Source organism: Aspergillus wentii (genome assembly GCF_001890725.1).
Source record: "Aspergillus wentii DTO 134E9 unplaced genomic scaffold ASPWEscaffold_4, whole genome shotgun sequence".
Lineage (NCBI taxonomy): Eukaryota > Fungi > Ascomycota > Eurotiomycetes > Eurotiales > Aspergillaceae > Aspergillus > Aspergillus wentii.
In genome coordinates this window covers 1,089,310-1,115,237 of record NW_024467835.1, presented here as the reverse complement: position 1 = coordinate 1,115,237, position 25,928 = coordinate 1,089,310, and the positions used below count along the sequence as shown (strand labels likewise).

The following is a 25,928-nucleotide window of genomic DNA, read 5'->3' as shown; positions in this document are numbered from 1 at the left end:
ATGAAGTACATATAGATATTTAATAGAAAAAAAAAAAAGCCTGTGGGACAGGACACAATCTCCAGAGAACCACTGTGGTCTATAAATGCCCCAAATGTGCACCAACACTTGATAGACAGCATTAAGATACTGTCAAACAAGTCATCGAATCATTCGTCTCAACATGAAGCTCGACAGCATCCTTCCTCTTTCCCTGCTCGTCCTCTGCCTCAGCAGCCCCGTATAGGCGCAGTATTATATAAACACCTCCCATACCAATCCCACCGCCATGCAACCCACCAGCAACTCTGTCGCTTTCGTCGCCGGACAAAGAAAAAGTAAACACCACAGCGATAATCAATATCCCACCTTGAGCAACGCCAACACCGATACCGGCCCTTGCCCTAGACGAGAGCCCAGCGCTAGATATATCATCTGTAGATATTTGTGAGGGCAAAGAGGCCGTTACACCTGTAGGGGGTGTCGAGAAATCTGTCGATTGCCAATAAATCGCGAGAGAGGGGAGTTGGAAGCATGCCTTCATCAACCATGGATCAGCTCCCCATGATCCACGGGAACCAGAAAGACTAGCTCGTACAGGAAAGCAGTCAAGTGACAAATGCTTTCGTCATCAATTGCTAGTTTGGAGATTTTCTAACAATTAACACACACCATCAAGGGAATTCAAATGTACATACTGCACCGCCTCGACCGCTTTTTGAATATCTGTGCTGCGATTGCTGCTATTGCTTGCTCGTCGGTCGGGGTGGTCATTCTGCGCGGTGCCGAAGCTGCCCAGGAGGGCGTTGAGTTCGGCTGGGTGATGTTAGTCGATAATCAACTAGACTGTTGGACGTATATACCCTGGTGATGGTCAAGCTGAGACTGAGCACTCTGGCGTCTGGCTTTCCGGCCGGCAACGTCGTCCCTGTCAAGTCGCCACTTGTGAATGAGATCCATTGCGTAGATGATAGAATTGGTGTATAATAGGCATTAAATATAAAGCCATCGCTTTTTATATAACTCCTCGGAGCCGGATCAATGGATCATATGACCTTTGGTGATAGTGTTTGTTACAAGGTTCTAGATGCGGTCGTGATCTCATGATAATGTCTCGTGACCACTGTGGCTGTGTGAGAGGTTTAATTGGAAATCTACGCCACTGAGAGACGAGGTTCTTTGATTTCCAAGACATTCCCGTCATCCGATTGGAAATCGAAGTGGCTGAGCTGACTGACGTATTGGTTGGTGTATTCTGCCAGTGGTGTTGAGAAAAGCCTCGTATATTTGGCCGACGCTTCCCCGCATTGGTACCCCACTCTGCGGAAGTCGATGGCATTGTCAGATATCGATGCTACATAACCTATTAGAGCTTTACTGTATTATTGTCATATTATACCAGTCACTATTCCTATCTAGTTTAGTACATTAATATACTTTAAATTGCTTTATCGATTACTTTCTAGCCAAGATCCCCAGTCCACACAAGAACATACAGCCTGTGTATACAACCGTAGTTCCTGCCATACAAGGAAAAGACAGAAGATTGAGGGGTCTTAGGCTGCCATATTACCGGAAAATGCAAAATAAATCGTGCTGGAACCTTTCACCTCCGCCGCTCCTGGTCAGCTCGAGACCTATTGGCTTTTTTCCAATTTGGAAGTACCATTCTTCCGGGGAGTCCGTATCTATTCTTTTTCATTTTTTTTCTTTGGTCGGGGGTTCGATTCTTGTTCACCTCGTTTATTACCCTCACCTCGTCTTTGTTCGTGAGAAAGAAAAATAGATATCAGTCTTCTCTGATTTTCTTAAACCCCTTAAGACCTGGTTCATTGTATGTAGTGAATTTCATACAGTGCGGGGTTCTTTCTATTAACTAGAGTGTATTATAATAGTCGTCTAGGCTGTTGAAGTAAGGTTGAGTTCCGACGAGTAGATATCCTGATTGGTAGTACCGGAGGGGATCTGACTGGATAGACTATTCCAGAGATAATACAGACTCAAACAATGGCCATAATATCATAAAGTGATCAAATAGTCTTCGAAACCAATTCATTATCATCAATTTCCTCCTATCGTCCCCGTATTTATAGAGAAGCAGCCTGTTCAACAAGATGATGCAACTGCTGTCTATCAGCCCCAACCGACTCCCCAACCTTCACACCATCCTTAAACACAATAAAAGTCGGCGTGGCTCTGACGCCAACCTCCTGGGCAATTTGTTCTTGGGCATCGACATCGACTTTGTAGGCTTTGAGCTTGGCGAACTCCGGGCGCTCGGAATATTGCTCGAAAAGGGGGGAGGTGAATTTGCACGGTCCGCTTGATTCGAGCCAGAAATTGATCACGGCTGGCTGGCTGCCGTTGATGATTTTCTGGAAGTCGTCGAACCTGGCGGGTTATTTATCAGTGGTTGAATTGTATAGTGCTGGGTGGGGAGTGTCTTACGACTCGATCGCTGTGACGGGCATATTGACGGGATTTTGAAGAATTCACGGTAGGTGATATATTATCGGTGAGGGGGGTGAAGAGGGAAGTTGTTATATTTTATGGACAACTGTCGACCGTAGACAGTGTGAATTACCCCTCAGCTGAAGACATCCCAATGAGCGATTCGCTGTGCTTTGATGGGTGGATCTCAGCTAGATAAAATCGGGTTAATCAGTAAGTACATGATGTGTTATTTGGAATGATGTCATAAGATCTCTTAATCTGGAAGAATACTCAACCTAAACCCTATAAAATCTAAAGTTTAGATAAGATAATCTACCAGTCTAACGACTTTCTTTCATCATGTATCTCAAATACAGCTGTTATAAGATAAGAACAGATAATGATATTCTATAACAATTTGATAAGCTCCTCCTTCTGTCCACTGACAAGCATCTCCAATGCCTTGGCTCTACATTCGCCACAATCTGTATACTCCTTCAGATGACCCCCCACCCAACAGTGTTCTTTCTTTTCACCCGGATGGTTGACCCTATCCCTCCAACGAACAAGGTAATTATCTGGCCGCAACTGCAAGCTCCCAACTCTCGCCGCCCCGTTTTTACCTTCCAGGACGACAAGAGCAACCGCCCAGAATGTATTATCGTGGTAGTTGTACTCCTGGACAGGATCTAACTGGCGGAGAATAATCCCTTTCAACAACACAGAATCCATCGTTTGGAGTGTTGATGCAAGGTGGTCATCCACCAGATTGATCTCGATCAGAACGTCGCAATCTGTACCATTGAATACAGCACAGCATGGCATCGACGACTCTCGACAGACAGTCAGTGGAACTGTTGGTGCCTGCACGTATAGCTCCGCCGGCAGGGATTTGAAATCATCATATACATCCCAATTCCTCGTGTGACACATGGCCTCCCAGTCCACCAAGCCCTGGTTCATTTCCACAAACAGCTTCGCCTTGGTCAAACTCTTCCTAGTAAGCCCAATATGAACCAGCGAATGACCAGGCCCCTCATAAACAGCAATCCAGCCAGTCCACGACCAACTAGGAAACCCCTCTCTGCGCAGTCCAGTCCCCCTCGTCTTCCAGGATAGATTCACCAGAAATGCTTCCGTCAGCGACCAGCTTCGACTGAGATCCCGACCAATCGCCTTGCGATGGTTGATTAACGGCCCGAGAATTGGAATCCCAAAGTAGTGATTCATCGGGTATGGTCCGTTTTCGCAACGCTTCAATAGCCCTAATACCCCGTTCAGCGCGTCAGATTGGTATGTCAGCTTCCGAGATGTGTATTGTCCCAGAAGATGGTGGATGGCGCCTTCATTCTTCCACACGTTGTCGTACATGTATAACAAGACCGAATCTCCCCCTCCCAGACCCCCATCAGGGAACATCTCGCACGACGTCTTCCACCCGCGTTCCATATTCGCCCACTCTTTATTCGAGCGCTGGAAGAACACCTGTTCGTCCGTGAAGGCGATCCAGTTCCACGAGAAAACGCCCTCCTGGTGCGTCCAGGCGCGAGTCATCCATGTGCTTTCGCGGACTAATTTTCGCGGGTCGCTCATACTCGACCACAGCGTGTACGCGCCGATCTGGATACGAGGTTGCTTGACGCGCAGTGAGCTGACGCCGGGTAAGCCGTAGTCTGCGTGTGAACCAGCCGCCCCGATGATGGTCACCAGTGCGTGTCGGTATATGTCTGCCATCTGATCAAGCTGGGCTTTAAACTCCGCCTTGTTGCTCTGGTCTAGACAATACCTGTCTACCCAGAGATACTGCAGGCCGAGTTCTTTCACCACAGTAATAGCGTCTTCGACGGTGCGCGGAAGGTGAATAGGGAGAGACTTCCCCTTGGCATCTTCTGCTGCTGCAGGACCCCAGACGTAGCTGAGAGCGACGTAATTGCAAGGCCCGCGCACTGGGACAATTTCCCGCGTGTGGCAGTCAATCACCGAGACGGGGAGCACGTCCATTTCGTCTCTTGGAATCTTCTGAATCAACTCGCACCATTTTCTCAGCGGTGCGTAGCTGATTTTTTCATGATCGATGAGGACCGGCGTCTCGGGCGCTTTGCTATAGTTCACAAATGGTAGTTCGCTCAGCGTTGGTTCACCATGTGTCTGAACGAGGAGAGTCGTCCTGGCAGCCATAGCTGGTGCAATCTGCGGCGTGTTTTGTATAGAATAGTTTCTGGTACTTTGCCGGGCACGGTATATTGATATCTTCGTGCAGATATCCCGTTCTTCAGAGGGAATCATATCGAGAAAGAAGTTGCACAGAGGACATGTCGGGTCTGTCCGATCAAGGACGAGACTTGGGGATGGCTCAACAAGTTCTTGGGTGGTTACTTTTCCAAAGAGGTCATCCAGACTTACGCTCTGACATTTTGAGCATAGGTTTTGCAGCTCGTCTGGCATTGTGATGTTATTGCCAATGCCTGATTTTGGGCGCTTAGCACCAGGTCGAATGTCTCAGCATAGTAATCACATGATTTGTTTATGTAACAAATACAACCTATCATAATCTTTCCAATGTCAAGGGTCGAATGGTTGCTTCTGATTGGTGGAATCAGAATGGATGACTGATGATACGAGGTGTGCAATTCTCTCTCAACGCTGATATTTGGTAAATAAATATGGAGTTCCGTGTCCGCCTGCTAGAATTGTATATTATAAATCGTAGTATTTAATCAAATTAAATCTATTAGATATCAAACTACTAAGCTAACAGCTAAGCCTTAGAGCTATTGGCGTTGTCATTACACTGGCAATATTCAAATGTTCCGAATTTGGAAAGCTAGTAAAGAGAAATACAACCATAGCAAGTACAGACCATGCCATAGGCATGAGCTTATAACCCAGTCTTACTACAATTTCCAAAATGCCGTATGCTGTAGGAGATAGACTCCAAATCGGCAGTATGGTCCATCCATGATTTATGAATGGCCTCTTTGATAACACAATACTAGGCAACTTCGCAGGTAGTATGTTGAAAATGCAAACTAACATATACAACATGCACATAACATGGCTAAACTCCATTCCCATCCATGAAGACCCCCGCAATTGGATTGATCACATGCAATGGGTTCATATTGACATGATTTGCAAACCCTAGATCCAAATTCAAATCCAAGTCATCCGTGTGGTTATCCCAGTTGAATTCCTCCAGCCCATTCGGAAAGACGATGGGAGAACCATACCGTGACCAGTCAAACACATCCAGCACATCTATCGAGGGACACGCATTCTCCTGCGGTACCAGACTATGCTTCCCTTGGAACTGAACGAGTAGATTGTTTAACATTCCAATTGCCTTGGTAGCTTGCGGATGTGACTCTCGCATATCTCCGAGCCCGGATAGACAGCCCTGGAAGAGGAAGAGGCAATCTTCGTCACCAGTGAGGTGGATATTTACGAGAAGGATGACTGCAGCTGTGGAGACAAAATGAACAGCTGGACTGGGCGATTGCCGCCAGTCGTAGAAGAGGGAGTAGTCGCGTGTGAGCTTTGCGATGTTGGTTGCGGCCAGGGCGCAGATGGTGTTGGCGTTGTGCGACGCTTCATCGAGATTGGATATGGAGGTTACTGCGTGTCGATGGTCGATGAAGGGACGGTGCAGGAGGATAATGGTAAAGTAGAATGTCATACTATATCATTAGCATTTTACATTATATTAGATATTGGGTGTATACATACTGCATGATGAGAATATGAGGCGAGGCAGGCGTGCTAGTACTATTCGGCCAGGACAATTCATCATCCAGATCCTGATACCATTTGACCAGATTGCGGTGGATGTCATTCGCGGCACTCTTTAATCTGAATACATCACCTGCTCGCTTATGAGAGTACAATTCACCTAATATCCTGAAGATATGCATGGCAAGCAAAAGAGCATTCCAGTGCACTGTCGTTAACATATCTGTTGGTCTCTCTGCCCATTTGGCTGTGATGTCAGGATCAGATATTATCGATGGTCGGCCTGCGTATACAGCCCACAGTCTGGTTATTAGCTTCCTCCGTGTTATGTCAAGGCAACTTACTTGTCCTGCGTGTAAATCCCGCAGAATACAGCCGTTCGTGCTTGAGCCACCTGTGAAGGAAGACGATTTGCTGCAACTGCCTTTTCGCAGTTGAGATGCAGCCCAATCTCCAGGGCCGTCCGAGCAGCAATTCCTATACCGTCAGATTCAGATACCTATCGATATAGGAAGAAAGCTCACCACTATACGTCCACCCCAGCGACATCTCCCCCAGCGTCCCATATCTGGACCCAAGCAGCATCGCCGTCTGCACCGTTGCCACGGATGGAACCCCCATCTGCGCATCGAAAAGCCTCTTTGCCTTGTCGAAGAAGACATCCCCTGTCTGTCCACCAGGTCGGGTACTGTAATATCTCACTCCTCTATCGCGACTTACCATCGACGCCAGCGCCATCATAGCGTATAGAAGTGATGGAGAGAAAAAGTCTCGTTTGCATGGTGGTTCAGACTCGAAGAAGGCTTTCTTATCAATGAGAAACATGTTTCGATGAATGACTTGTACGTGAGCTGCCTGCCATGTCCAGAATATATCGACAAGATGCGCCACGATGGGATCTGGTTCATTTCGCGGATCTAGATCTTCGGGAAGATCTAGTGTTGGTGTATCTTCTGCAGTGCATGACTGCAAAGATTGAGAATGATCGAAATGCCAGATACTGTTATCGAAATACGTCTTGCATTCGCCATGATCATACGGCCAGGGTTCTTGGGCAATCATCCCATCCATGACAGTAGCATCACTAGCCGTCTCCGCCTGCTGCTCCGACATTACCATCCCACTGTAACTCAACTTCTCGCTATTCAGCAGCAACAACTCCTCCAGCGCCGTCACGCGAGCCTGCAAATTGACCTTGCGGTTCGCACGGCCCCTCCTGCGCCGTCCATCATTTGCAACCCGCACATCGCAGATCTCGCCCTTTGGCGCGCAGTTCGTGCAGCTTCCGCCATGCTCGATATTGCATCGCTGCTTCGACCGCTTGCAGTTCGTGCAGGCCGGACTTGAAAGTTTGCTGTTGCGACTATCCGCTGATCTCACTGATGACATGCTGTTCGATGTACTTGACAAGGTAGATGAAGTCCCGCATCCCCAGAAGAAGAATAAGAGGCACTTTGTACAGATAGGCGGGGATTATCCCAAACAGGTAAGACATCCGACAAGTCCACCGGGCCGATTACCCTTTCGAGCGGAGATAAACAGACATTCTGCTAGCATAAATATAAATGGTTGATTTTGGAGAATGGAGTTACCCGTGATATTTCAAGTTCGACTTCAAAGCGTACAAATGGGCATTGCTTTTTTTGCTGCATCTCTACCATGGGTCACTCGTAGATGGCCTCGATAATACATACAATGGCGTTCTGGCCATTCAGGAATTCAAAAATCACCATGGCAATCATATGGAAAACAGCCTGAAACCGCTGGCTGTCGATCTCCCCTCCGTTACTGCGTCGATGATCTATATCAGTGATCTACTCGTGCTTCCAATTCAGCACTCACCAATGAATGCTGGGGTTGAAAGGCTGTGTTCTGGTTTACCTCGCTGTGTGTGTTGGCTGGCGGGATTGTCTAAATGGCGGATACGCACTTTGATCGTGTTATTATTGCCGGTCGAATCCTTATTGGATTGGTCGTGGGCTAATTCACTGCGTCTTCGCTGCTTTATATCGGAGAGACAGCTCCTATCTAAATCGAGGGCCGGCGTCGATGATGTTTCAGTTCCTGCAGTCATGCTCGCAGCTCAATCACCGAAACACTTATTCCAGTAGAGTAGCTTGGTCTTATACCGCTATGCACACACTAGAGATTGACTCCTCCTGCGGATCTATATCTGGCAGACACTCCGCACTTCCTATTGGCTGGATATATGCAGCTCCCCGCTTACCGAACCAAAAAGCTTAGTTTTACATCTTGGCTGCCTTTTTTGGAATGCCAAGACATAAGCTGGAACGTGGGAGAATCAGTCTGATTCTGTCAGATATCAGTTGTATTGCGAATTCTCTTGATATAACCCTTTCCCCAGATCTTATCCTTTCCGTCTATCAATTGATCAAACGCATACCATCCGCAATGCCTCCCAGAATCCATTTTGTCCGCCATGCACAGGTGATTACTCATGATATCTTCGATGACTTGATCTGATAGAACAGGGCTTTCACAACATCAGCCTCGCAAACTGGTCCCTCATCGACCCCCTCCTCACCGAGAAAGGCAAACAGCAATGCGTCGACCTTCGAGACCGTTTCCCTCATCACTCAAGCGTCGAATTGATCGTTTCCTCCCCGTTACGACGCACGATATATACAGCCTGGGAGGCATTTCAGCCTGTGTTTCAAGCACACGAAGATCTGGAGATGATACTCCTACCGGATCTTCGGGAGCTGAGCGCCTTTCCGTGTGATACTGGCTGTGAACCTGGTACTTTGAAGGAGGAGATGGATGGAGCGGGCGTTCCTGTGGATATTGGTTTTGTGCATGATGGGTGGACCGAGAAGGTTTATCTATCCTGCTCTGAATCTGGGTGGACCTTCTAAGATGACTGCGAACAGAGCGGAAGATATAAACCTACCATCGAGACAACGGAAAGCCGCGCTCGCGACACAAGACGGTGGTTGAGAGACCGGCCAGAAAAGGAAATTGTGGTTGTCACGCATGGAGCTATGCTACACTTTCTGACAGAAGATTGGGAGGATAGCTGTGCGCATGAAGGTATGTCCATGTTGCTTCCCCACAACCTTTCGACACAGCTGAGTTATGTGGGATAGCGACCGGCTGGGAGAATACAGAATATCGCAGCTATGATTTCCAAGCGACGGGGGATGCAATTTTATTTGAAACACCCGAGTCTCGTCTCCGCCGTGGCAAGACAGGCCTAATACCTACACCTGAGGAGCAGCTGAAGCTACGCGAGGTTAGTATACCGCACTGGGAGAGTCAAGGATATACATTGAGCGGTTCGAGTGCTATATCGTCCAAAGGGACGACTCAGACTGTAAAGGAGGTTGTATAGGACTCTTATAATATTAATAATAGGGACTATGTAGATACAAGGATTGCTGGCCTAGTGCTATTACTGGATTATGATTGGATATTTAGTCTTACTACATTTTAAGCGTATAGGTTATGCGTACTTTTTGACACGTGGCTGGTTGATGCTTTCTTCACATTTGATTTATTGCACAGAAACATATTCTGATAAGTAAATTCCATCCTCTAATCCTCTACCCATGTAGATTAGTACAAATGATAGCAAATATGTGACCCACTTAAAAAGCTTGTTTTTACATCTTGGCTTCCTCTTTGAGTTTAGGTTAATTATGCATAGCATCCAGGTACAATGAGACATATAAATATTGTCAAATCCCACACATGCTGAATTCTACAGATGTTGACACATAATTGCCAAAATGCACCTCAATTGCCCCTATGCACACTCTGTCTATGTCCAGCCTGATGGCCGCACATACAGCCCTCCTCTCTTGGGTTCTTTATCTTTCGAAGATAATGTACAGATACAGTCTTTGATCAATCCTCAAATCGATATCTGTCTTGTTCGAATGGTCAAATGGAAAGCAGTATCTTCAGAAACCCATACTGGCAAAAATCCCTTCGCTCGACTTTCCCTTCGACGTTCACCCTCAAGAGCAGAGCATACTCTTGTATTATCTTCAGTAGAAGAGCTGGCCCGATGCACCATCACCATCCCTCCGCTGCCCACAACCCAGGGGCACTTGGAATTCTCCATGTCCATCCCAAGCAACACTCCACCGACGACAAATACTCCCATTGCAACAATCTCCTACGCGATAGTCGCCACCGTGAACAGACCACCCGAAACCCCAATAGTAACAACCCACCCTATGCAACTTGTCCGGTACACTGTTCAAAACGAACCCCAAAGCATCCAATATATCCGGACATATCCAAACTCGAGGACACGCACAACAGCTATACTGCCCCAAAACGCAACTACCGACTCAAGACCAACCATATCTTTTTCTGTGACGATTTTACTCCGCCCGGCAATTGCGCCAGGTGATCGGAAGACAGAGATGAAGCATATTGTCGTCAAGGATGTCAGGTGGCGTGTGGATGAAATAGCCAAATTATTTGATAAACCAATTGAGGGTCAAATGCAGAGTATCTGCAAGGATAAGCATGTGCGTTCATTATGCAGCGCACGCCAAAAAGGACATTGGAGCATACCCAAAAAGCAGTGCTTAGAACAACACAAAGACACACAAATATCCATCACGTTCGACATAGACATTTCCCAGGCCGCAATGGCCGCAGACGACACCAATATATCTGCCTTTACCTGTGGTCATTTATACTCGCGCCCCCTCGCCTGCGATAATGTCGATCAACCTTCAACAAGCAAGGCAATAGCGATCACAGTCGATCATCAACTAGAGATCGAGCTGCTCGCCGATGAAGATACTTTTCATATAGAGACTGGGAAACTGGTGGATAGGAGACACTGGAAAGCATTCAGTGCCCAGTATCCCCTTTCTTTATGCAAATACTTAGTGGAAGAAGAGGTTCTACCAAGATACGAAGGCATATCCAATGCACCGCCAGAATATGCGGGGCAGTATTGAAGGATGTGGGATACGGTGGCATTGATCGTGCAGTTTAACCTTTCTTCAAGAAAGATAGAATGTTTACATCCATAGACAGTAGTTAATATATGATGTTATGATTTAAAGGTATATAGCAATGTTTTGATTAGAACTCTAATCGTCGTCCTCGTTCTCAACTTCAACAATAACCCCACGCAGTTCTCTCAATCTTTCAATGGTTTCCTCATCGAGTTGTTTGAGTTCACTGGTACATCAGTCAGTCCATACCATTCTTGTCACCCTTTGCCTGAGAAAGGGTCAACACTTACAATGGTATAAGCTTAACTGGAGGGAATAGATTATCTAATTGTGGGTAATCCCCTTCGTCAAGGCCAACACTTTCTAGGATTCTATGTCGGATATTAGCATGTCTCCTGCAGAGATCGTATGTAGCACAGATAGACTCACTCATTAACGCTTTTTTCATGCTCTTCCCAAACATCAGGACCTTCGAAACGGATGATTGTCTTATATGCATCGTATACATTAGCGGTGAATCTTTAAGTTGTAAAGTGCTAATGGAACATACCGTCATTTTGATGTGATATTTGGATTTGGATTTGGATTTGAGAAAGGATGAAACGGTATGGACAGAAGCTTCTCAAGAGAAAATTGAGGAGCTATTTCTGTAAGAACAACAGAATTATGAGCTCTTGCGAATTTTCAGCTGGTGTCATCTGTTCAGCTCTGTGCCCTGCAGTTCAGCCGCAGCTGAGCTGCAGTATCCAATAGGAGCTGGTTATATGCCTATGATCCCAATAGAATGACGTATTCGAGAGTACTGTCGATTAATTCAGCTCTTGGCATTGTGATCTGCAGTGGTTTTCTGGCAGTTAGATGCGCCTGTCGTATACGGCAAAAGACACACTAGTTAGAAATAGAATATTCTAGTATATGAAGTACTCCTTTACTACCTCTTGATAATATTGACAATCCAGGGAATTAATTGAACCGATGTGGTCTGTTATCAGCCCAAAACCTCGGTACGGACTGCGGCTAAGAGATGAACCACATTCAGCTAAGCGAAGAGAAGCGGGGTATATACTCCAGGTGGAGCAGACAAGGGCGGTAAAGGTATTCAGCCAATCATAAGGCGCTGAAAGACTCAAAGTCTAAAATCTGCATGTATTTTCATCTAATTGTAGATGAGATAAATAAGTAAATATAGATTGGCTTGCATGAACTCTCCCAAAGAATGCTCTGACTTTTCAGTCAGCTGAAGCGGGGTAACAACACCCCCTGCTAAGGCTATCATTGGCCATCATCATGGACTACCTAGGCGATGATCTGATTATCTCAAGGGATTGGCTGAATGGTTTCAGCTATGATGCAACGATCATCGTGAGGAGGAAAAAGCAATATACAATCTGAGTTATAAAAACAAAGCATCTTCTTGGTTTGGGCTCTGGCAACTCACACTCCAGACCAGCAAAATGAAGTTTCCATTGGTAGTTCTTGCACTGTGTGCATTCCTGGTCAAGGTATGTACCACATCCCCTTCCATCCCGTCATGATCACATCTGACATTTTATAGGCCACAGACCTAGACGATGCTGGCTGTTCTCAGGGTATGACCAGCCTCTCATCTGCCAATACAACTAACTAATCATTCAGTTGCCGAAGGATCCGTGGCAGAATACGACCTAGAAGGTGAATTCCTCGGCTGCAGTAACCCTGTCGAAGACGCCTTTTACGAAGAATACTTTGAGAATGAAGACGCCTTCGAATGCGAGGGAGACGCATATATCGACTCTTTAACTGGCACTTATCAGTGCTGCCCCGCTGGCCAGATCTACGCCTGGGATGAAAACAGCGAAGAAGGCGCCTGTGTTGACGACGAAGGCTTCAGCAGCCCTTTGCTAAACGACCACGGCCCGCAATCTCAGCTTGAAAGCTTTCTGGTCGACAACCCACCTGCAAACCCGCCTCTGAAGCCCGGAATCCCCGTCTACCCGAGTCCCGGCAACCCTTCTCCCCCATCTAATCCTGGAAACCCTTCGCCTCCAAACCCCGGCAATCCCTCGCCTCCGTCTAACCCCCTGCCCAGACCTGGTAACCCCTCTCCTCCAAGCCAGCCTGCGCCCAAGCCGTACCCGAGATTCAGCTGCCCGGCAGCCGGCGGAACATATGAAGTGGTCGACACGGTGATCTATAAGATCTTGTGTTACCAGGGATTTAACACACGCTCTCGGAGGCTCAAAGTTACCTATACCAATACTGCCTGGGAATGCATGAAGGCCTGCTCAGCTGAACGCATGTGTACCGCTTCGAACTATTGGTGGAACACTAACAAGTGTGTTCTTGCAAGGGGCAGCATTAGGCTGGGGCGATACTCGAGGAGAGATAAGCTTCTCGGTGGTCTTGTCAAGGGGCAAGTCAGGAACTAGCTGAGATGGGACATAGACCGGCATACATTCGATATATATTGTTCAATCCCTTGATCACCTGTCAGGATGTGTGCGAGCTTTACTAAATATGGGATTCTGGCCATCGTGATTAGGAATAAATGACAGCCATCTTTTATCTGAAAGCAGAATCATCATAGAATAATAGTACATTTTTTTCCTGTGTCCGATATAGAGGTAGATCATGTACAATTTATATTCACTGTTACGTATGTATATTTCTGTCTAACTCCCCGGATACTTTCAGTTAGTGAATAAAGCTATTGATGTATTTAGCCTTCCCATATTTATGATTGTATAATTCCGTTTCTTTGACCCCTAGTGAATATGACTTTGTGACTGACGTCGTCTCCCATCATGGACTTTGCCGCCTCACTCATCTACACCCCTACTCTTACCACAAACATCATGGAGTCAAATCAAATTCCCTTCCTATCGCATCTCCCAGACAATACACCAAACGTCACTGCGTCTACATCCCGCGCTGTCAAAGATGCCATCCGCACGTATTTCGATGAAGACGGACCCATCTCAGACTACGTCATTATATCCGACGTCAAACAGCAAGTTGTGGATGGACTGATCGAAGATCCAAGACTTCATGGACGAATCAACATGCGCATGTTTTACAACGAAGACATTCGAAAGTTGATCGTCAAACTACCCAGAGCAGAGCATGAAAAAGCCACCCATGCGCTTTCCAAACTCATCTACGATGAAACGTTTATCCAGGGTATGAATTATGACTTCACCCCCTGCGGGGCTACTACCTTCCGTAGTGCGCCATACTCCAAAGAAGGAGATATGTCATTCATGCCCGAACGTCCTCTCCTTGGGCGAAATCAATCTTGGCCTACTGTTGTTATTGAGACAGGTGCATCTGAGAACATACATCGTCTTCGACTCGAGGCGGAATGGTGGATAACCCAATCTCGGGGGTTGGTCAAAACAATCGTCATCATCTCTATTGAGCGTACGGACCCTCGCATCGCTTTTGAAGTTTGGAAGCTCCAAGCCGCTGTGTCCCAGCATCATCATCAGCGCTATGCACTTCGGACCTTTGGCACACCTATTGTTCCTACCAAGGCTCAGGAAGTAGTGATGCGTCGATCTGGAAACGCGACGGTGACAAACGGAGCCCCTCTCATCATCTGCTTCGAGGATCTTTTTCTGAGGACCCCTTCATCTTCAGTTGAGAAGGACTACAGCTTTAATGCTGTTCAGCTGGAAGAAGTGGCTCACCGGGTCTGGCGTGGACAGGGATTCATGTAGTAACTCTTCGTTTAACACGAGTCCTGATGTTTTATCTCAGCTACTCTTTAGATAACCATCCCAATCCTATTTTTGCTTCATTCTTTACTAGAGGCAACTGCAACCCGACATAGTCTTCGTAAGCCATCATGTTTCCATTTACTCCGGGATAATATTTAAGCTGCATATGCCCCATAAGCCATTATTGGTTGGATCTATTGTATGTGGGTCGTAAAAGCTTAAATGTTGCCCCATCGACTCCGATTGGCCACTCTCTTTGCAGCGGGGCATCGCAAACCAATCCCGTTTACGGTATTGATCAGCCTCGGGGATCGCCATGAAAGTCGGGGATCGCCAGTCTACGTACCCCAAAGGAACTCCATCTGTGGTCTGCACGGGTACCTGGCATGGAAGCCGGATTCTAGCCTGGAAATTTCTAAAAACAGCGTGGGATTTTGACGAATTGCACTCGCGTAAGGTGAAGATCACATACTAACTAGGGGTGTAGAATTGACGATCTTTATGCGGTACTTGCTATAAATTCATCGTGATTTACTCTCCTTACTGTACATTACATCCATCCATCCATTCTTTCCTTATTTCCTACACTCTTTCTATTGCTTCACTCGCTTCACAATGAGAATCTCCAAGTCCCTCCTTTCAGCCACCACGGCACTCCTCGTCTCAACGGTCACTGCAACCTGCGACACGGCCGCCCTCAACACCACCACTGGGTTCTACCCCATCACCGAAGAAGGCACAACCATCTTCGACGTCGCCAAAGCCACCAAACGCGGCGTCTGCGACATCGCCCGCAGCAACCTCATGGCCGACGTCACCATCCCCCCTTCCGTCGGCGAATCAATCTACATCCCCGCCCAAGTCTGCACCCCAGACAACGACACCTGCATTCTGAAACCGAACAACACCACACGCACCTGCATCAATGGCGGGCCTCGTCTCTACTACACCGTCACCGGGGACACCTACGAGCGCGTCGCTCTCCGACTCAACATCACCACCGAGTCCGTCATGAAGTACCAGCATGGGAATTACAACGCCACCGATGTGCTAGAGACCGGCCAATTCCTGAAGATCCCGCAGTGCTCGCCCAGTCAGTGTATCATCCAGCCGTACTCGTTCAAGTATGGTGTGTACAAGGATTTGGCGGAGAAATACGGTACCACGGTCGGCCAGATTATGATGCTCAGCCCGACGTACAACTATAGCAGTCTGGTGCATACGTCTGGTGGAACTCCCCCGCCGATTGATTTGGCGATTAACTGTACTGCGCTCTCGAATAATGTTACTATTCTGGCTTAGTTGGCTGCATATTTGTTTTATGGGATGTGTATAAGCTATGGCCGAGTGGCAGTTCATCTGCCTGTTCGTGTATCCACCAACATCGCATAAAGCATATACTTGATCAATATCTTCCCAGCATTCCACTAAAATACAACGATGGCTACTGAAGCGTGACGTTTGCCAAGATAACCTTATCTTCTAAGCTCCTGTCTCCACTTCAGCCGCATTTCGCTGTCATTGGGACTTAATCGGGCAAGTCGTTTCATAGCAAATGTAATCTATTAATAGGCAATACCATATTTCTGCTACTGGATTAGCTACTGTGAGGTGTTTACTAATGTAAAATTGGTATTGGTAAACGATTTATACAGAACAGCGATATGCTTGTTTGAGAAACTATGCAAAACGAAGAAATTATGGATTTTTCTTTACACCTGATGGCTGATCGCTGACATGCACCTAACATCGTCTAAAAATTAATATACAAACCATTGAAGATTAAATACAATCAGCAACTCCAGTAACAATCCATATCTTTATCACCACTCATACCCCTCACGTCACAGTGAGGAATTTTCTTTTTATCAGTATCATCCTTAGTATTCCACGTGATACCTCCCGCGGAAAAGATAACAGGATAATTGATGTCTGTCCCTACTACGTCAAATGATAGCATCATCAGAAGGTTGTAAGGCAGTACACTGTGGACATAGAAAGTTCCCCCAAGGTGTACTGTGGTATCGTTGGCACCAATATGCTTGCCCCCTCCATCGTAGATAGTTGCGTTCATGTCAGCATGCTCACCGGCAGAACCTACTTGTTCGGTCAGGTGTATGCGACATGTTCCTGTCTGGTATGTAGAAGTCGTTCCTCTGGTTTCGGTTGTTGTGGATGGTAGCTCTTGGACTGTATCTGTATTGGCTGATGATGGGGTGGACGATGTGCTTGTATAAGATATAGATGTCTCAGCATCTGTCTTGCCAGAAAGGGTGGATGCTTTCGAGGTCGTTGTGGGCGAGACCGGAGATGAAGTACGAGAAGCTATAGATGTCGATGTTGATCTTGAACGTGCAGTAGCAAAAGTAGTGGCGGATATAGATATAGATGCAGAGGCACTGTTGGTAGTCGTGGCTTTCATATAGTCTTCCAGATCACCATCAAGCTGTCCATAATCCTCAATATCCGGGTTCAGCCAGCTACATGCAGAGATGGTGGAAGTCGTTGTTGTAGGTACTGCAGTGCATCCCTCGACTGTAGAGCATGTTTTTGTGAAGCATGCCAAGGAAGTTCCGGTTGTGCTGCAGATAGATGTGCAATCGGTCACTGTAGAGGTTGCAGTACAAGAGGTCGACTGTGTGGTTGTTTGGGTTGTGGGCATTTCAGAAGAGATAGATGAAGTCTCAGATGTCTGGGTAGTGTCTTCCTCTGTAGCTGACTTTTCAGTTGTTGTCCTTTTGCTGTCATCATCATCATCATTGCCCCCTTTTTCTCCGTCCCCATTATCACCACCATCACCACTATCTGTCTGTGGCGGAGAAGTACAGCTCCCAACTGAAATCCCAAGGACCTTAATACAAGGAAAACTGAACGGGGGCAACTTTGGAAATTGAGGAAAATTGTACTTCACGTTGGGTACGACAGGCGCATCATGAAGGATAAAGCCACCCACAAGAGGTAGAACGGTTGCATGACCGCCTTCGGTTGTCGTGATCCATCCATTATCAGTCTGTGTACCCTCTGCCTGTATGATTGAAAAGCCTGTTGGCGCTGTTGTGATGGTTGCTGATAGGGACTCGGGGCCTGGGGTGTATGGGCTTGTAAGGTCCGCAGGTGCTGTGTCTATTGTATCCGCTGTTAATGTACCTTGAGCTGTTGCGGAATATTCATCCGTCGAAGATGGGGGCTCTGTAGTGCCTGGTCTAGAGGCTATATGGCTGACATGGTTGCTTGTGCTTGTGCTTGCTTGCTTTATGGGCGTCGATGAACGCATGGTACTCGATGAACCCCCTGATGATGGAGATCTAGACGGCCCTTGAGCGGGGGTAACAGGGTTCTGATGGCTCTCAGGAGTCTTATTTGGCTGGGCACGGGAGCTGGATCTGGAGCTTGATGGCAAGGAAACGGTGATAGATGCCGTTTCAGATGTACTCGAAGGACTTGATCCCACTTGCAAAGGGCTGGATGAAAATGGTCTCCCCGCGACTGATGAAGGAATTTGAATAGATGTTGGTGAGATAAGAAGACTCGAAGAAAGTGTGTGAAACGGGGATAAGGGAACGGAGGGTGTTCCAAATATCAGTGAAGTGCTTGAGATAGCCATTGTTATCTGGTAAAAGTATGAAAACGGTGCTGTCCCAGGACTTTACTTGGAGTAAACAGTAAAGCTTTATATAACTAGAATGCATAATGGGCATAGGGCTTTTCTTGGTTATGTCTGCCTTGCAACTACTTGAAATGCCACATAGCCACAAAATAAAAGATCACACTGTGTTAACAGCTACCTAGTAAAACAGCCAACAACAGCCCAATGCTCATAATTCAAGTTATCACTGCCCTGCGAGGCAGACTTCACAAGGATAATATGTACATGTTGGAAAATCGCTTAGATTTGGGCGGTAATAACCAGGGAAACGAAGTACAGACAGCTCAGCCACCATCTAAACAGTTGTGAATGCATTGAAGCATTGAGACTTTTTTTTTTTTTTTTTTTTTTTTTTTTTTTTTTTTTTTTTTTTTTTTTTTTTTTCATAGGATGTCCGATCATTCCAATCGAAGTGAGTACATCCTAGTCGATTGAGTCAGTGGAGGTATCGTATCGTACACGATAAGAGTTGATTCACCTTGAAGTTTAGTCCGACAAAACGGACATCTACCTCAACCTCACCGGGGTTCAACTCGGATTCCTGCGGAACCGGGCTCCAGTGAAATGTTTCTAGGTGTCCAATACGCTCCATTGCCAGCCTTCGGGGGAGTTGCACAGGCGGGGTGTATGTAAGTTGTTTCGTGAGAGATGTCGGGATGGTTCGACTGGTATATATGACACCTTTGTCTAGGGCGAACTCATACTCCTGACGTGGATTCGCTAGCTCTCTTGCCTGTTGGATTCGTTCATGAACAGTCACCAAAGTGTTGGCTGTTATTGTATCGAACCCGTCCATCTCGAGGACAGATATATCCATCGATGCTTCCCATCGAAGGGAGCGAGAAAATCCATAGACGATGCCAAATAGAGGGTCTGCAGAAGACAATGTAACTGAGTGCGTCACCCATAGAAATCTACAGTCACTGCTCTGAAGCAGAAACTGTTGAAGAGCCGTGAAACTTTCTCCAGAGAGGTCGCGCAAGTAGGGGCTTTCAAAATCCAGTAGCGAGACGACAATCTGACCACAGGGCGGCGAATCATCAAGCGTTGTGTAATTGATGGTGTATCCCTTTTGCCGAAATGACTCCTCTACCTCTGAGATCCACCCGTCTTCCCCCAATTTGCGGGTCAAAAGGGTAACTTCTTTGCGAATAGTGGGTGGAGGAGAGGGTCTGCAGACAAGGGAGAAGCTTTCGGCGAGTTTACGTTCTCGCTCACTCTCCATTGTTTCGATCTCAGTAAACCCGACAGCACGCAGCTCTTGGTCCCATCGATCTGGCGAAACACAAGGTGAATCGATACGTTTATCATTTTCACCTACCCACCAACCGGAAAGCGACCCCTAACCAGACGAGAATATTGTCAGTGCAGGGCTTTGTCAAGCGATTCAGAACAACTTACCATTATATATGGAACGAAATGCGTCTCTATATATTCGATTTAGCGACAGCCTTTTCTTGGTTTGTCTTCAAAGGGTACTCACCAATGGAAGGTTCGTGGAGCAGTAAACGGCCATCGCTAGCTAGCAGCGAGTGGACGTGTTGCAATGTCTCGCGAAGACTAGGGGTGGCGTGGAAAACCTGTGACAAGGTCAATCTTATTCCTCGGCTCTACCCTGGGAAGTTGTAAGATGGGTCTCTCTTACATTAGTAGCAATGATGATATCAAAGCTACGCGGCTCGAATCCTTGCTCGCTGGGATCACGACTAATATCCAAGGTTCGGTATTCTATATTCTCCTCCCGGTGCAGGCGGTCCCGAGCAGCAGGGAAAAAGCCTGCCGAGATGTCGGTGAAAACGTACTGAGAGTATAGACGTGTACCAGCGCTGGATTTGAGGGATGACAGTGCTGTCCGTGTTGTCGCCCCTGTTCCAGCACCAACCTCGAGTATACGCAGGGCTGGGTTGGCATGACCGAGCAGCTGTAGGAGCGGACCCCAATCACCGTTGGGCATATCATAATCCTCATGGAATCGTCCAAGCAGATTCTTTTCCATCAGAACATCCAGTGGTGAGGAATCCCCGTTCATCATGCTTTGACAATTGTCGAACACAGTCCTCATGCACTGAAGAAAGATAGGACGGCATACATCGTCTGGCAGTTGATCCATTTGCTCGTGAATGGTCTCCAGTGCGCCCAATGGGTCTATGGTCATCAAGCTGTCTACCGGAGAGGGTGGGTTTGATAGATCATCTGATTGCTGGCTCACCAGGGCCTCAATGGTTTTCATCAACAGGCAGAGGTGAGGGTCATTGCCTGGGTGTAAATCTCGAACCCAGTGTGACAGGGGTATGAGACTGGGGTGCATTCCAGTATGAATCATATCCGCCTCCCGAATAAGCCACGCTTTCCATTTCATGAGGTGGGCTTGTTGTGATTCAAGATTTGCGATTCGGACAGCCGTGGCACGAACGTACAGCAGACTTAGAAGCCCGGACATGCGGGTCACGTTGAAGTTATCGACGTAATCTGATTTTAGGAATTTGCTGGGAGACAATAAATCGATATCTGGCTGCCAACTGATTCTCGCAGCCAGATGGTCATCGTCATCGGATGCCCTGGGCTCCCCTGGTCCCGTCAGGACGGCACCCTTCAACCTGAGGATTGTCTGACCCTCCGATGTACCGATAGCGCTGGCACATTGTTCCTTTAGGGCAACGGGTTGACTCTGGACCGCGAAGATGGTGTGAGAAGATGGTCCTTTGCTCACCACTAGACTTTCAATTCTAGAGGGAACGAATGCCCCACCGAGTTTGTGAAGCATGCCCTTCAATGCGGCAATCCCAATCAACTGCAAGCACTGGTCGATCGTGGTTGGATGGAGGGTATAGCGGCTATCGTACTGCTCCTCGGGATCACAGACACTCCCTACCGCAGCAGGATGTATGGGATCAGCGGTGATGTTCCGCAGTCCTTGAAAGTGTGGGCCGTACTGCAGGCCAGCACGCTCGACTGATCGATACCACCGATTTGATTCGACCTGTCGGGCGAAAGGGTGTATCTGGGTTTGTTTCGGCTCGATGGAATGGTCCGTTCCAGCACGCACAATACCCTTGCAACACTCGGTCCATGAAAGGCTATCATACGCAGACACTGAAAAGTGATACCAGCCCGAGTCGATACCATCTGCCAGCTCAATGGGCTTCAAACTGGTGATAATTTCCGTTGCAGCCTCACTGGTCAACAACAGGGGGGACAGAAAGTGTACGTTTTGAACAGAATAACAGTTAGAATCAGGGACCATCTGCTGGACGGCTTCACCAGCCATAGCAATGTATCCGGCCCCCGGGAATATCACGTCCCCCTGAAGCACATGATCCGACAGCCATGGAACATCATTCAAATGTAACAGGTTCCGCCAGGCGGGTTCGAAGGAGGTTGATTCCATCACCCGCGATCCTAGAAGCTCGTGGTGGGGGAGTGACCGCAGGCGCCAGTCCCGGCAAGCGCGGCCTTCAGACCAGTACCGTTGATCATGCTTCCACGGATATCTTGGAAGATCGGTGAGAAGACGGCCGTGACTAATGCACCTGGATAGATTCATGGGCTACCCGGCCACGAAGACATGGCCTGCAGTTGCGAGAAGCAATGATTTGGCGTCTTCATCGTTGCGAGCGAGCGTAGGAATATACTCCGGGGGCGATTGTGGAGAAATCTTCTGGAAGATCTGCCGAAGGGGCGCCGATAAGGCGGAATGGGGGCCAATCTCCACAAAGACAGGATGAGACGACGAACCACTCCTTATGATGGTTTCAACAGCACCGGAAAAGAGAACAGGAGACTCCAGGTTCCTGCGCCAATATGCCGCTCCCAGTTCAGAAGGGTCGGTGATGATGTTGCCTGTCACCGTGGATGACAATGGCCGCATCGACCGGCCATGGTTGATGTGGTGGGCGATAGCACTTTCATACCGAGCTCCAATGGGTTCCATGTGGGCTGATGCTTTTATCAGTGGAGCGAAAGGAACATTGCTATGGAAGATCACAACTCACCGGAATGGTAGGCGATCCGGACACGCAGTCGGCGGCAGAAGGTTTCAGGAAGCGACGCCTTGATCTTCTCGAGTACCTGTTCCATTTTCTCCTTGTCTCCGGAAAGGGTCACATTCTGGGGACTGTTCTCACACGCCACGACGACCCCTTCGGTCTCGATGAGAAATGGCATCACTGCCTCTCGGGACAACCCGATTGCTGCCATGGCACCAGACCCTTCTTGCAACTTGGCCAGCTTCCCGCGGTAGTATGCCACGATGATGGCTGATTTGAGCGTGATTGCCCCTGCGGCATAGGCTGCGGCAATCTCGCCACTGGAATGGCCAACCACAGCCTCAGGCTGGATGCCCCAGTGGACGAACACTTGGACTAGGCCCAGTTGGAGTGCAGTGCACAGCGGCTGCGCCAATTCTACCTCATTAACCCGTGAGAGTCCATCATCTCGCGCGAGCTCCTCTGTTCGAAAAGTTAGTTAGAGACGGCAAAGACAATATTAAATGATTCAGAACCTTTGAGCGACCATTCAGGAGGGTCTTCCAGGCTTTGCAATACTTCGTCCATGACCTCAATTGCTGCCCGGAAGCGTGGCTCGGTGTTAAGCAAGGATTTGCCCATTCCAGGCCATTGGGCACCCTGTCCGGTGAAGACATAGGTTACTGTCGGAGGCGCTGGACTGGCGGTGGATTGTAAGGTCTGGAAGTCAGATGGCTGAACTGGGGTATTGGGGTGGACGACAGCGAATGCACGCTTGCCGAGGTGTTCACGCCTCACCCCCAAGGTGTATGCGACATCTTGCAGGGATGATGATCGTTGCTTTTGGATATATCCCGTGAGCTGAGATATCTTCATTTGCAGGCTTGCACCATCATAAGCCGAGAGCACGAGCAGTTGGGGCTCGGCCGGGGCTACGTGAGATGCGTAATCCAAACCAAAAGAGCTGGAGGAGTCCAGGATGACATGCGCGTTAGAACCCCCAATGCCAAAAGAGTTGACGCTCACACGTTCCTGACGGTCCTCTGGCCACACCGTTGGCTTGGTTGGAACATGCAGTTTGGTCTCGGTGAAGTGGAGGCGAGGGTTAGGGGTGTTGAAATTTGCATTGGGAGGAATTACACGGTTCTCCAGGGCCAAGACGGCTTTGATGAGACTATTCAGCCCACTGGCGCCTTCCGCATGGCCACAATTGGGTTTTACCTGATCGGCATCTAGTATTAGCTCAGGGAACACGCATAGCCAGTTGGATGGGGCTGACAGACACCACCAATGGCCACCCCAGCGCCATCAAACACCTTGCCTACGACGGTGGCCTCAATCGAATCGCCGGCAGTGGTGCCCGTTCCGTGGCATTCAAAAAAACCTGTCTGGCGAATATCATCAATCTGCGCCCGCCTGTATGCGCTTCGAATGAGCGACTCCTGTGCAGCTGGATTGGGATTGGTCATGGCTGCTGTTTTGCCATCTGAATTCGCGGCTGTAGCCCGGATAATCGCACGTATCTTATCCTGGTCTCTCAGCGCGTCGCTGAGTCGTTTGATATATACCGCATTGATTGCTTCTCCACGCCCATACCCGTCTGCCGTCGCATCAAAGGTTTTTGACTTCCCACTTGGTGAAAGAACCGTGTTCTGATGCATGGCGCCCGTCATCGTCGGCGTCCAGATCAGGTTGCTGCCAGCCACAATGGCGGCCGAGCATTGCCCGGACCGCAGCCCTTGGCAGGCCTCGTGAAGACTGGTAAGTGACGCAGAGCAGGCCGTCTGGATGGTCATACTACAGATCTAATCAGCGCTGTCTGTTTACCGCGTCGGAAAGGCTTGGTACCTGGGCCCGCAGAAATCAAATTCATATGAGATACGATTTGCCAAAGCAAACCCCCCGGTGCCCATGGCATGGAACCGGGTTGCCCGAGGCTCCAATCCCTTGAGTTTCATCTCCAGCCAATCTTCCCCAAACGTACCCACGTAACATCCAACCTTCTTGCCGCGCCAGCCAGTTTCGCCTGCATTTTCTAGACACTCCCAGACCACCTCGAGAAGAAGCCGCTGTTGAGGGTCCATTTCGCTCGCCTCTTTTGCCCCGATCGAGAAGAACGGGGCATCGAAACAAGCAGGATCCTCCTGAAGGAAGTAGCCGCTGGTGGGTGCTGAAGACGGGTCAAAAAAGGCATCAGCATTATATCGGCTGGGGGGAACGGGTCCATGGCCATCTCGTCTATTCACAAGCATTTCCCAGAATTCAGCGGTTGTGTGAACTTGGCCGGGCAACCTCAGACCCATGCCAACAATGGCGATTGGCTCATCGGATGTAGATTCGCTGTCCCGGCAAAGGGTACGAGAGGAGTGCGGAGGGTCCATGTTCAGGTCGATTGAGAATCAAATTGGATGACAGAGTGTTTAGAGATGTTTCGTGTTGCAGAAGTTTAGAAAGACCGTCTAGCAAAGAGTGTTTCGTGATGGTTCTCATTGAGGTAGTCAGCCTTTATCTATACTTGTATCCGGGTTACGGCGAGGAATTTTACTTTGCTCCTTCCGTCATAGCAGCGGTCAGATCCTCTCAAACGAGCCAAGTACTCAATTTAGTCTTTTATCAATCAGGTAGGGACCATGTTCTAATGTAACAGTAACGAGATAATTTCATATCAGTGTCAATCTGGTTATTGTCACCCAAGCAATGTTGTACAACCCCCTGGAAGTGAGGGCGCGTGGGTAATTCTTTTCCGAAGAATGCCAGTGAAAACCACTCGATGTATGACCAGTGAGGCAGCTGCCAGCAGTGGCTAAGGCCTCAGGATCATCGTGTCGTCGTGCGGATTAAGGGGAGATCTGTGCAGAAAGCTTAACTCCTTACAGGGCTGATTTATGGCAGGGTGTAGCTGAGGGTAGAGATAGTTACTAATTCTCTGGCTCCCTTACATAAAGCTAAAATAGGGCGAAAGAATTTAGACCAAAATTATCTGGCATCCCCTATATACTATATACCTGTAGTATGCCTGGGTAGAAAGTAAATCTTATTTTACATTAACCTAAAGAGGAATCTATGGGTTAAAATGACAAATAAGTGTGATGACCTCATGTTACATGCCTGGCTGGCATACTGAGATGTTTATTATATAAACCTAACCACATCTAGTTAGTAGTATTACTTAAATAAGTCAGTCTAATAAAATTAGGTTTTTATGGGTAAATCGGCCCCAACCTTGCCCCAGTGCAACGCTACTAGATATATATCTAGGGAATACTTATATTGACTAGGCTCTAGATATAGTTTATAATAATAGATAAAACTACTATATTTTTAGATCATGATAAAAGTTATCTTAGAATGTATAGATCTTGGAGCTAGAAGTCTCTAACCCCCCTAAAGGTTCCTCGATTCTGACTTGGCAGGCCCACCCAGAACTTCTCTACCCCCTGAACTACAAGCGGTCAGTATGCAAGCAAGGGAATGCGGGAAAGTCTATGCACAAAGCAGAATGACCTGTTATCGGTCAGAATATCGGTGTGAATAC

At 47.9% G+C, this 25,928-nt stretch overlaps 12 protein-coding genes across 12 annotated transcripts; 5 read left to right on the top strand and 7 right to left on the bottom strand.

The window, feature by feature from the left end:
• Positions 1 to 38: 38 nt before the first annotated feature.
• ASPWEDRAFT_40172 (uncharacterized protein) lies at positions 39 to 749 on the bottom strand. Its single transcript, XM_040835257.1, has one exon. It carries the CDS (start codon positions 521 to 523, stop codon positions 122 to 124), a length of 402 nt encoding a protein of 133 aa, XP_040688718.1. The 5' UTR covers positions 524 to 749; the 3' UTR covers positions 39 to 121.
• ASPWEDRAFT_171870 (uncharacterized protein) lies at positions 641 to 939 on the bottom strand (the record flags this gene model as incomplete). The annotated part of the gene is made up of 2 exons (XM_040830856.1): positions 641 to 795; positions 843 to 939. 2 exons carry the CDS (start codon positions 937 to 939, stop codon positions 641 to 643), a joined length of 252 nt encoding a protein of 83 aa, XP_040688717.1.
• Positions 940 to 1,794: 855 nt separating this feature from the next.
• On the bottom strand, positions 1,795 to 2,597 carry ASPWEDRAFT_40171 (thioredoxin family protein). The gene is made up of 2 exons (XM_040835256.1): positions 2,428 to 2,597; positions 1,795 to 2,370 (listed from the first exon to the last, which is right to left on the bottom strand). Exons 1-2 carry the CDS (start codon positions 2,448 to 2,450, stop codon positions 2,067 to 2,069), a joined length of 327 nt encoding a protein of 108 aa, XP_040688716.1. The 5' UTR covers positions 2,451 to 2,597; the 3' UTR covers positions 1,795 to 2,066.
• Positions 2,598 to 2,739: 142 nt separating this feature from the next.
• ASPWEDRAFT_40170 (HET domain-containing protein) lies at positions 2,740 to 4,859 on the bottom strand (the record flags this gene model as incomplete). Its single annotated transcript, XM_040835255.1, has 1 exon — positions 2,740 to 4,859. A coding segment is annotated over one exon (2,039 nt), but the record flags the coding sequence as incomplete, so codon positions are not given.
• A 611-nt stretch (positions 4,860 to 5,470) lies between these two features.
• Positions 5,471 to 7,530, bottom strand: ASPWEDRAFT_171867 (Zn(II)2Cys6 transcription factor; the record flags this gene model as incomplete). Its single annotated transcript, XM_040830855.1, has 5 exons — positions 5,471 to 6,089; positions 6,139 to 6,444; positions 6,486 to 6,618; positions 6,666 to 6,810; positions 6,862 to 7,530. The coding sequence occupies 5 exons, from the start codon at positions 7,528 to 7,530 to the stop codon at positions 5,471 to 5,473; spliced, it is 1,872 nt and encodes a 623-aa protein (XP_040688714.1).
• A 1,002-nt stretch (positions 7,531 to 8,532) lies between these two features.
• Positions 8,533 to 9,627, top strand: ASPWEDRAFT_40169 (histidine phosphatase family protein). Its single transcript, XM_040835254.1, has 4 exons — positions 8,533 to 8,589; positions 8,634 to 8,978; positions 9,033 to 9,192; positions 9,249 to 9,627. The coding sequence occupies exons 1-4, from the start codon at positions 8,554 to 8,556 to the stop codon at positions 9,491 to 9,493; spliced, it is 786 nt and encodes a 261-aa protein (XP_040688713.1). The 5' UTR covers positions 8,533 to 8,553; the 3' UTR covers positions 9,494 to 9,627.
• A 263-nt stretch (positions 9,628 to 9,890) lies between these two features.
• On the top strand, positions 9,891 to 11,084 carry ASPWEDRAFT_171865 (uncharacterized protein; the record flags this gene model as incomplete). The annotated part of the gene is made up of 1 exon (XM_040830854.1): positions 9,891 to 11,084. The coding sequence occupies one exon, from the start codon at positions 9,891 to 9,893 to the stop codon at positions 11,082 to 11,084; it is 1,194 nt and encodes a 397-aa protein (XP_040688712.1).
• A 1,454-nt stretch (positions 11,085 to 12,538) lies between these two features.
• Positions 12,539 to 13,492, top strand: ASPWEDRAFT_171863 (PAN domain-containing protein; the record flags this gene model as incomplete). Its single annotated transcript, XM_040830853.1, has 3 exons — positions 12,539 to 12,586; positions 12,640 to 12,673; positions 12,720 to 13,492. The coding sequence occupies 3 exons, from the start codon at positions 12,539 to 12,541 to the stop codon at positions 13,490 to 13,492; spliced, it is 855 nt and encodes a 284-aa protein (XP_040688711.1).
• Positions 13,493 to 13,867: 375 nt separating this feature from the next.
• Positions 13,868 to 14,782, top strand: ASPWEDRAFT_171862 (uncharacterized protein; the record flags this gene model as incomplete). The annotated part of the gene is made up of 1 exon (XM_040830852.1): positions 13,868 to 14,782. One exon carries the CDS (start codon positions 13,868 to 13,870, stop codon positions 14,780 to 14,782), a length of 915 nt encoding a protein of 304 aa, XP_040688710.1.
• Positions 14,783 to 15,157: 375 nt separating this feature from the next.
• On the top strand, positions 15,158 to 16,348 carry ASPWEDRAFT_739914 (uncharacterized protein). Its single transcript, XM_040839422.1, has one exon. The coding sequence runs from the start codon at positions 15,398 to 15,400 to the stop codon at positions 16,082 to 16,084; it is 687 nt and encodes a 228-aa protein (XP_040688709.1). The 5' UTR covers positions 15,158 to 15,397; the 3' UTR covers positions 16,085 to 16,348.
• A 226-nt stretch (positions 16,349 to 16,574) lies between these two features.
• ASPWEDRAFT_739910 (uncharacterized protein) lies at positions 16,575 to 18,461 on the bottom strand (the record flags this gene model as incomplete). Its single annotated transcript, XM_040839421.1, has 1 exon — positions 16,575 to 18,461. Exon 1 carries the CDS (start codon positions 18,384 to 18,386, stop codon positions 16,575 to 16,577), a length of 1,812 nt encoding a protein of 603 aa, XP_040688708.1. The 5' UTR covers positions 18,387 to 18,461.
• Positions 18,462 to 18,482: 21 nt separating this feature from the next.
• On the bottom strand, positions 18,483 to 24,795 carry ASPWEDRAFT_739908 (uncharacterized protein). Its single transcript, XM_040839420.1, has 9 exons — positions 24,293 to 24,795; positions 23,677 to 24,190; positions 22,930 to 23,614; positions 22,421 to 22,876; positions 21,980 to 22,364; positions 20,074 to 21,949; positions 19,912 to 20,008; positions 19,830 to 19,855; positions 18,483 to 19,770 (listed from the first exon to the last, which is right to left on the bottom strand). Exons 1-9 carry the CDS (start codon positions 24,772 to 24,774, stop codon positions 18,865 to 18,867), a joined length of 5,427 nt encoding a protein of 1,808 aa, XP_040688707.1. The 5' UTR covers positions 24,775 to 24,795; the 3' UTR covers positions 18,483 to 18,864.
• Between the last annotated feature and the right edge of the window lie 1,133 nt (positions 24,796 to 25,928).

What these genes read in the sequence shown, in the direction of transcription:
- ASPWEDRAFT_40172 (XM_040835257.1), bottom strand. Translation starts at nt 523, where the DNA reads ATGAAGGCATGCTTCCAACTCCCCTCTCTCGCGATTTATTGGCAATCG.
- ASPWEDRAFT_40171 (XM_040835256.1), bottom strand. Translation starts at nt 2,450, where the DNA reads ATGCCCGTCACAGCGATCGAGTC. An exon ending in CCCGTCACAGCGATCGAGTC is followed by an intron (nt 2,371 to 2,427) that starts GTAAGACACTCC and finishes ATAACCCGCCAG; the next exon opens with GTTCGACGACTTCCAGAAAA.
- ASPWEDRAFT_40169 (XM_040835254.1), top strand. Translation starts at nt 8,554, where the DNA reads ATGCCTCCCAGAATCCATTTTGTCCGCCATGCACAG. An exon ending in ATTTTGTCCGCCATGCACAG is followed by an intron (nt 8,590 to 8,633) that starts GTGATTACTCAT and finishes CTGATAGAACAG; the next exon opens with GGCTTTCACAACATCAGCCT. An exon ending in GGATAGCTGTGCGCATGAAG is followed by an intron (nt 9,193 to 9,248) that starts GTATGTCCATGT and finishes TATGTGGGATAG; the next exon opens with CGACCGGCTGGGAGAATACA.
- ASPWEDRAFT_739914 (XM_040839422.1), top strand. Translation starts at nt 15,398, where the DNA reads ATGAGAATCTCCAAGTCCCTCCTTTCAGCCACCACGGCACTCCTCGTC.
- ASPWEDRAFT_739908 (XM_040839420.1), bottom strand. Translation starts at nt 24,774, where the DNA reads ATGGACCCTCCGCACTCCTCTCGTACCCTTTGCCGGGACAGCGAATCT. An exon ending in CATGCCATGGGCACCGGGGG is followed by an intron (nt 24,191 to 24,292) that starts GTTTGCTTTGGC and finishes TTAGATCTGTAG; the next exon opens with TATGACCATCCAGACGGCCT. An exon ending in CCGGATCGCCTACCATTCCG is followed by an intron (nt 22,365 to 22,420) that starts GTGAGTTGTGAT and finishes TAAAAGCATCAG; the next exon opens with CCCACATGGAACCCATTGGA.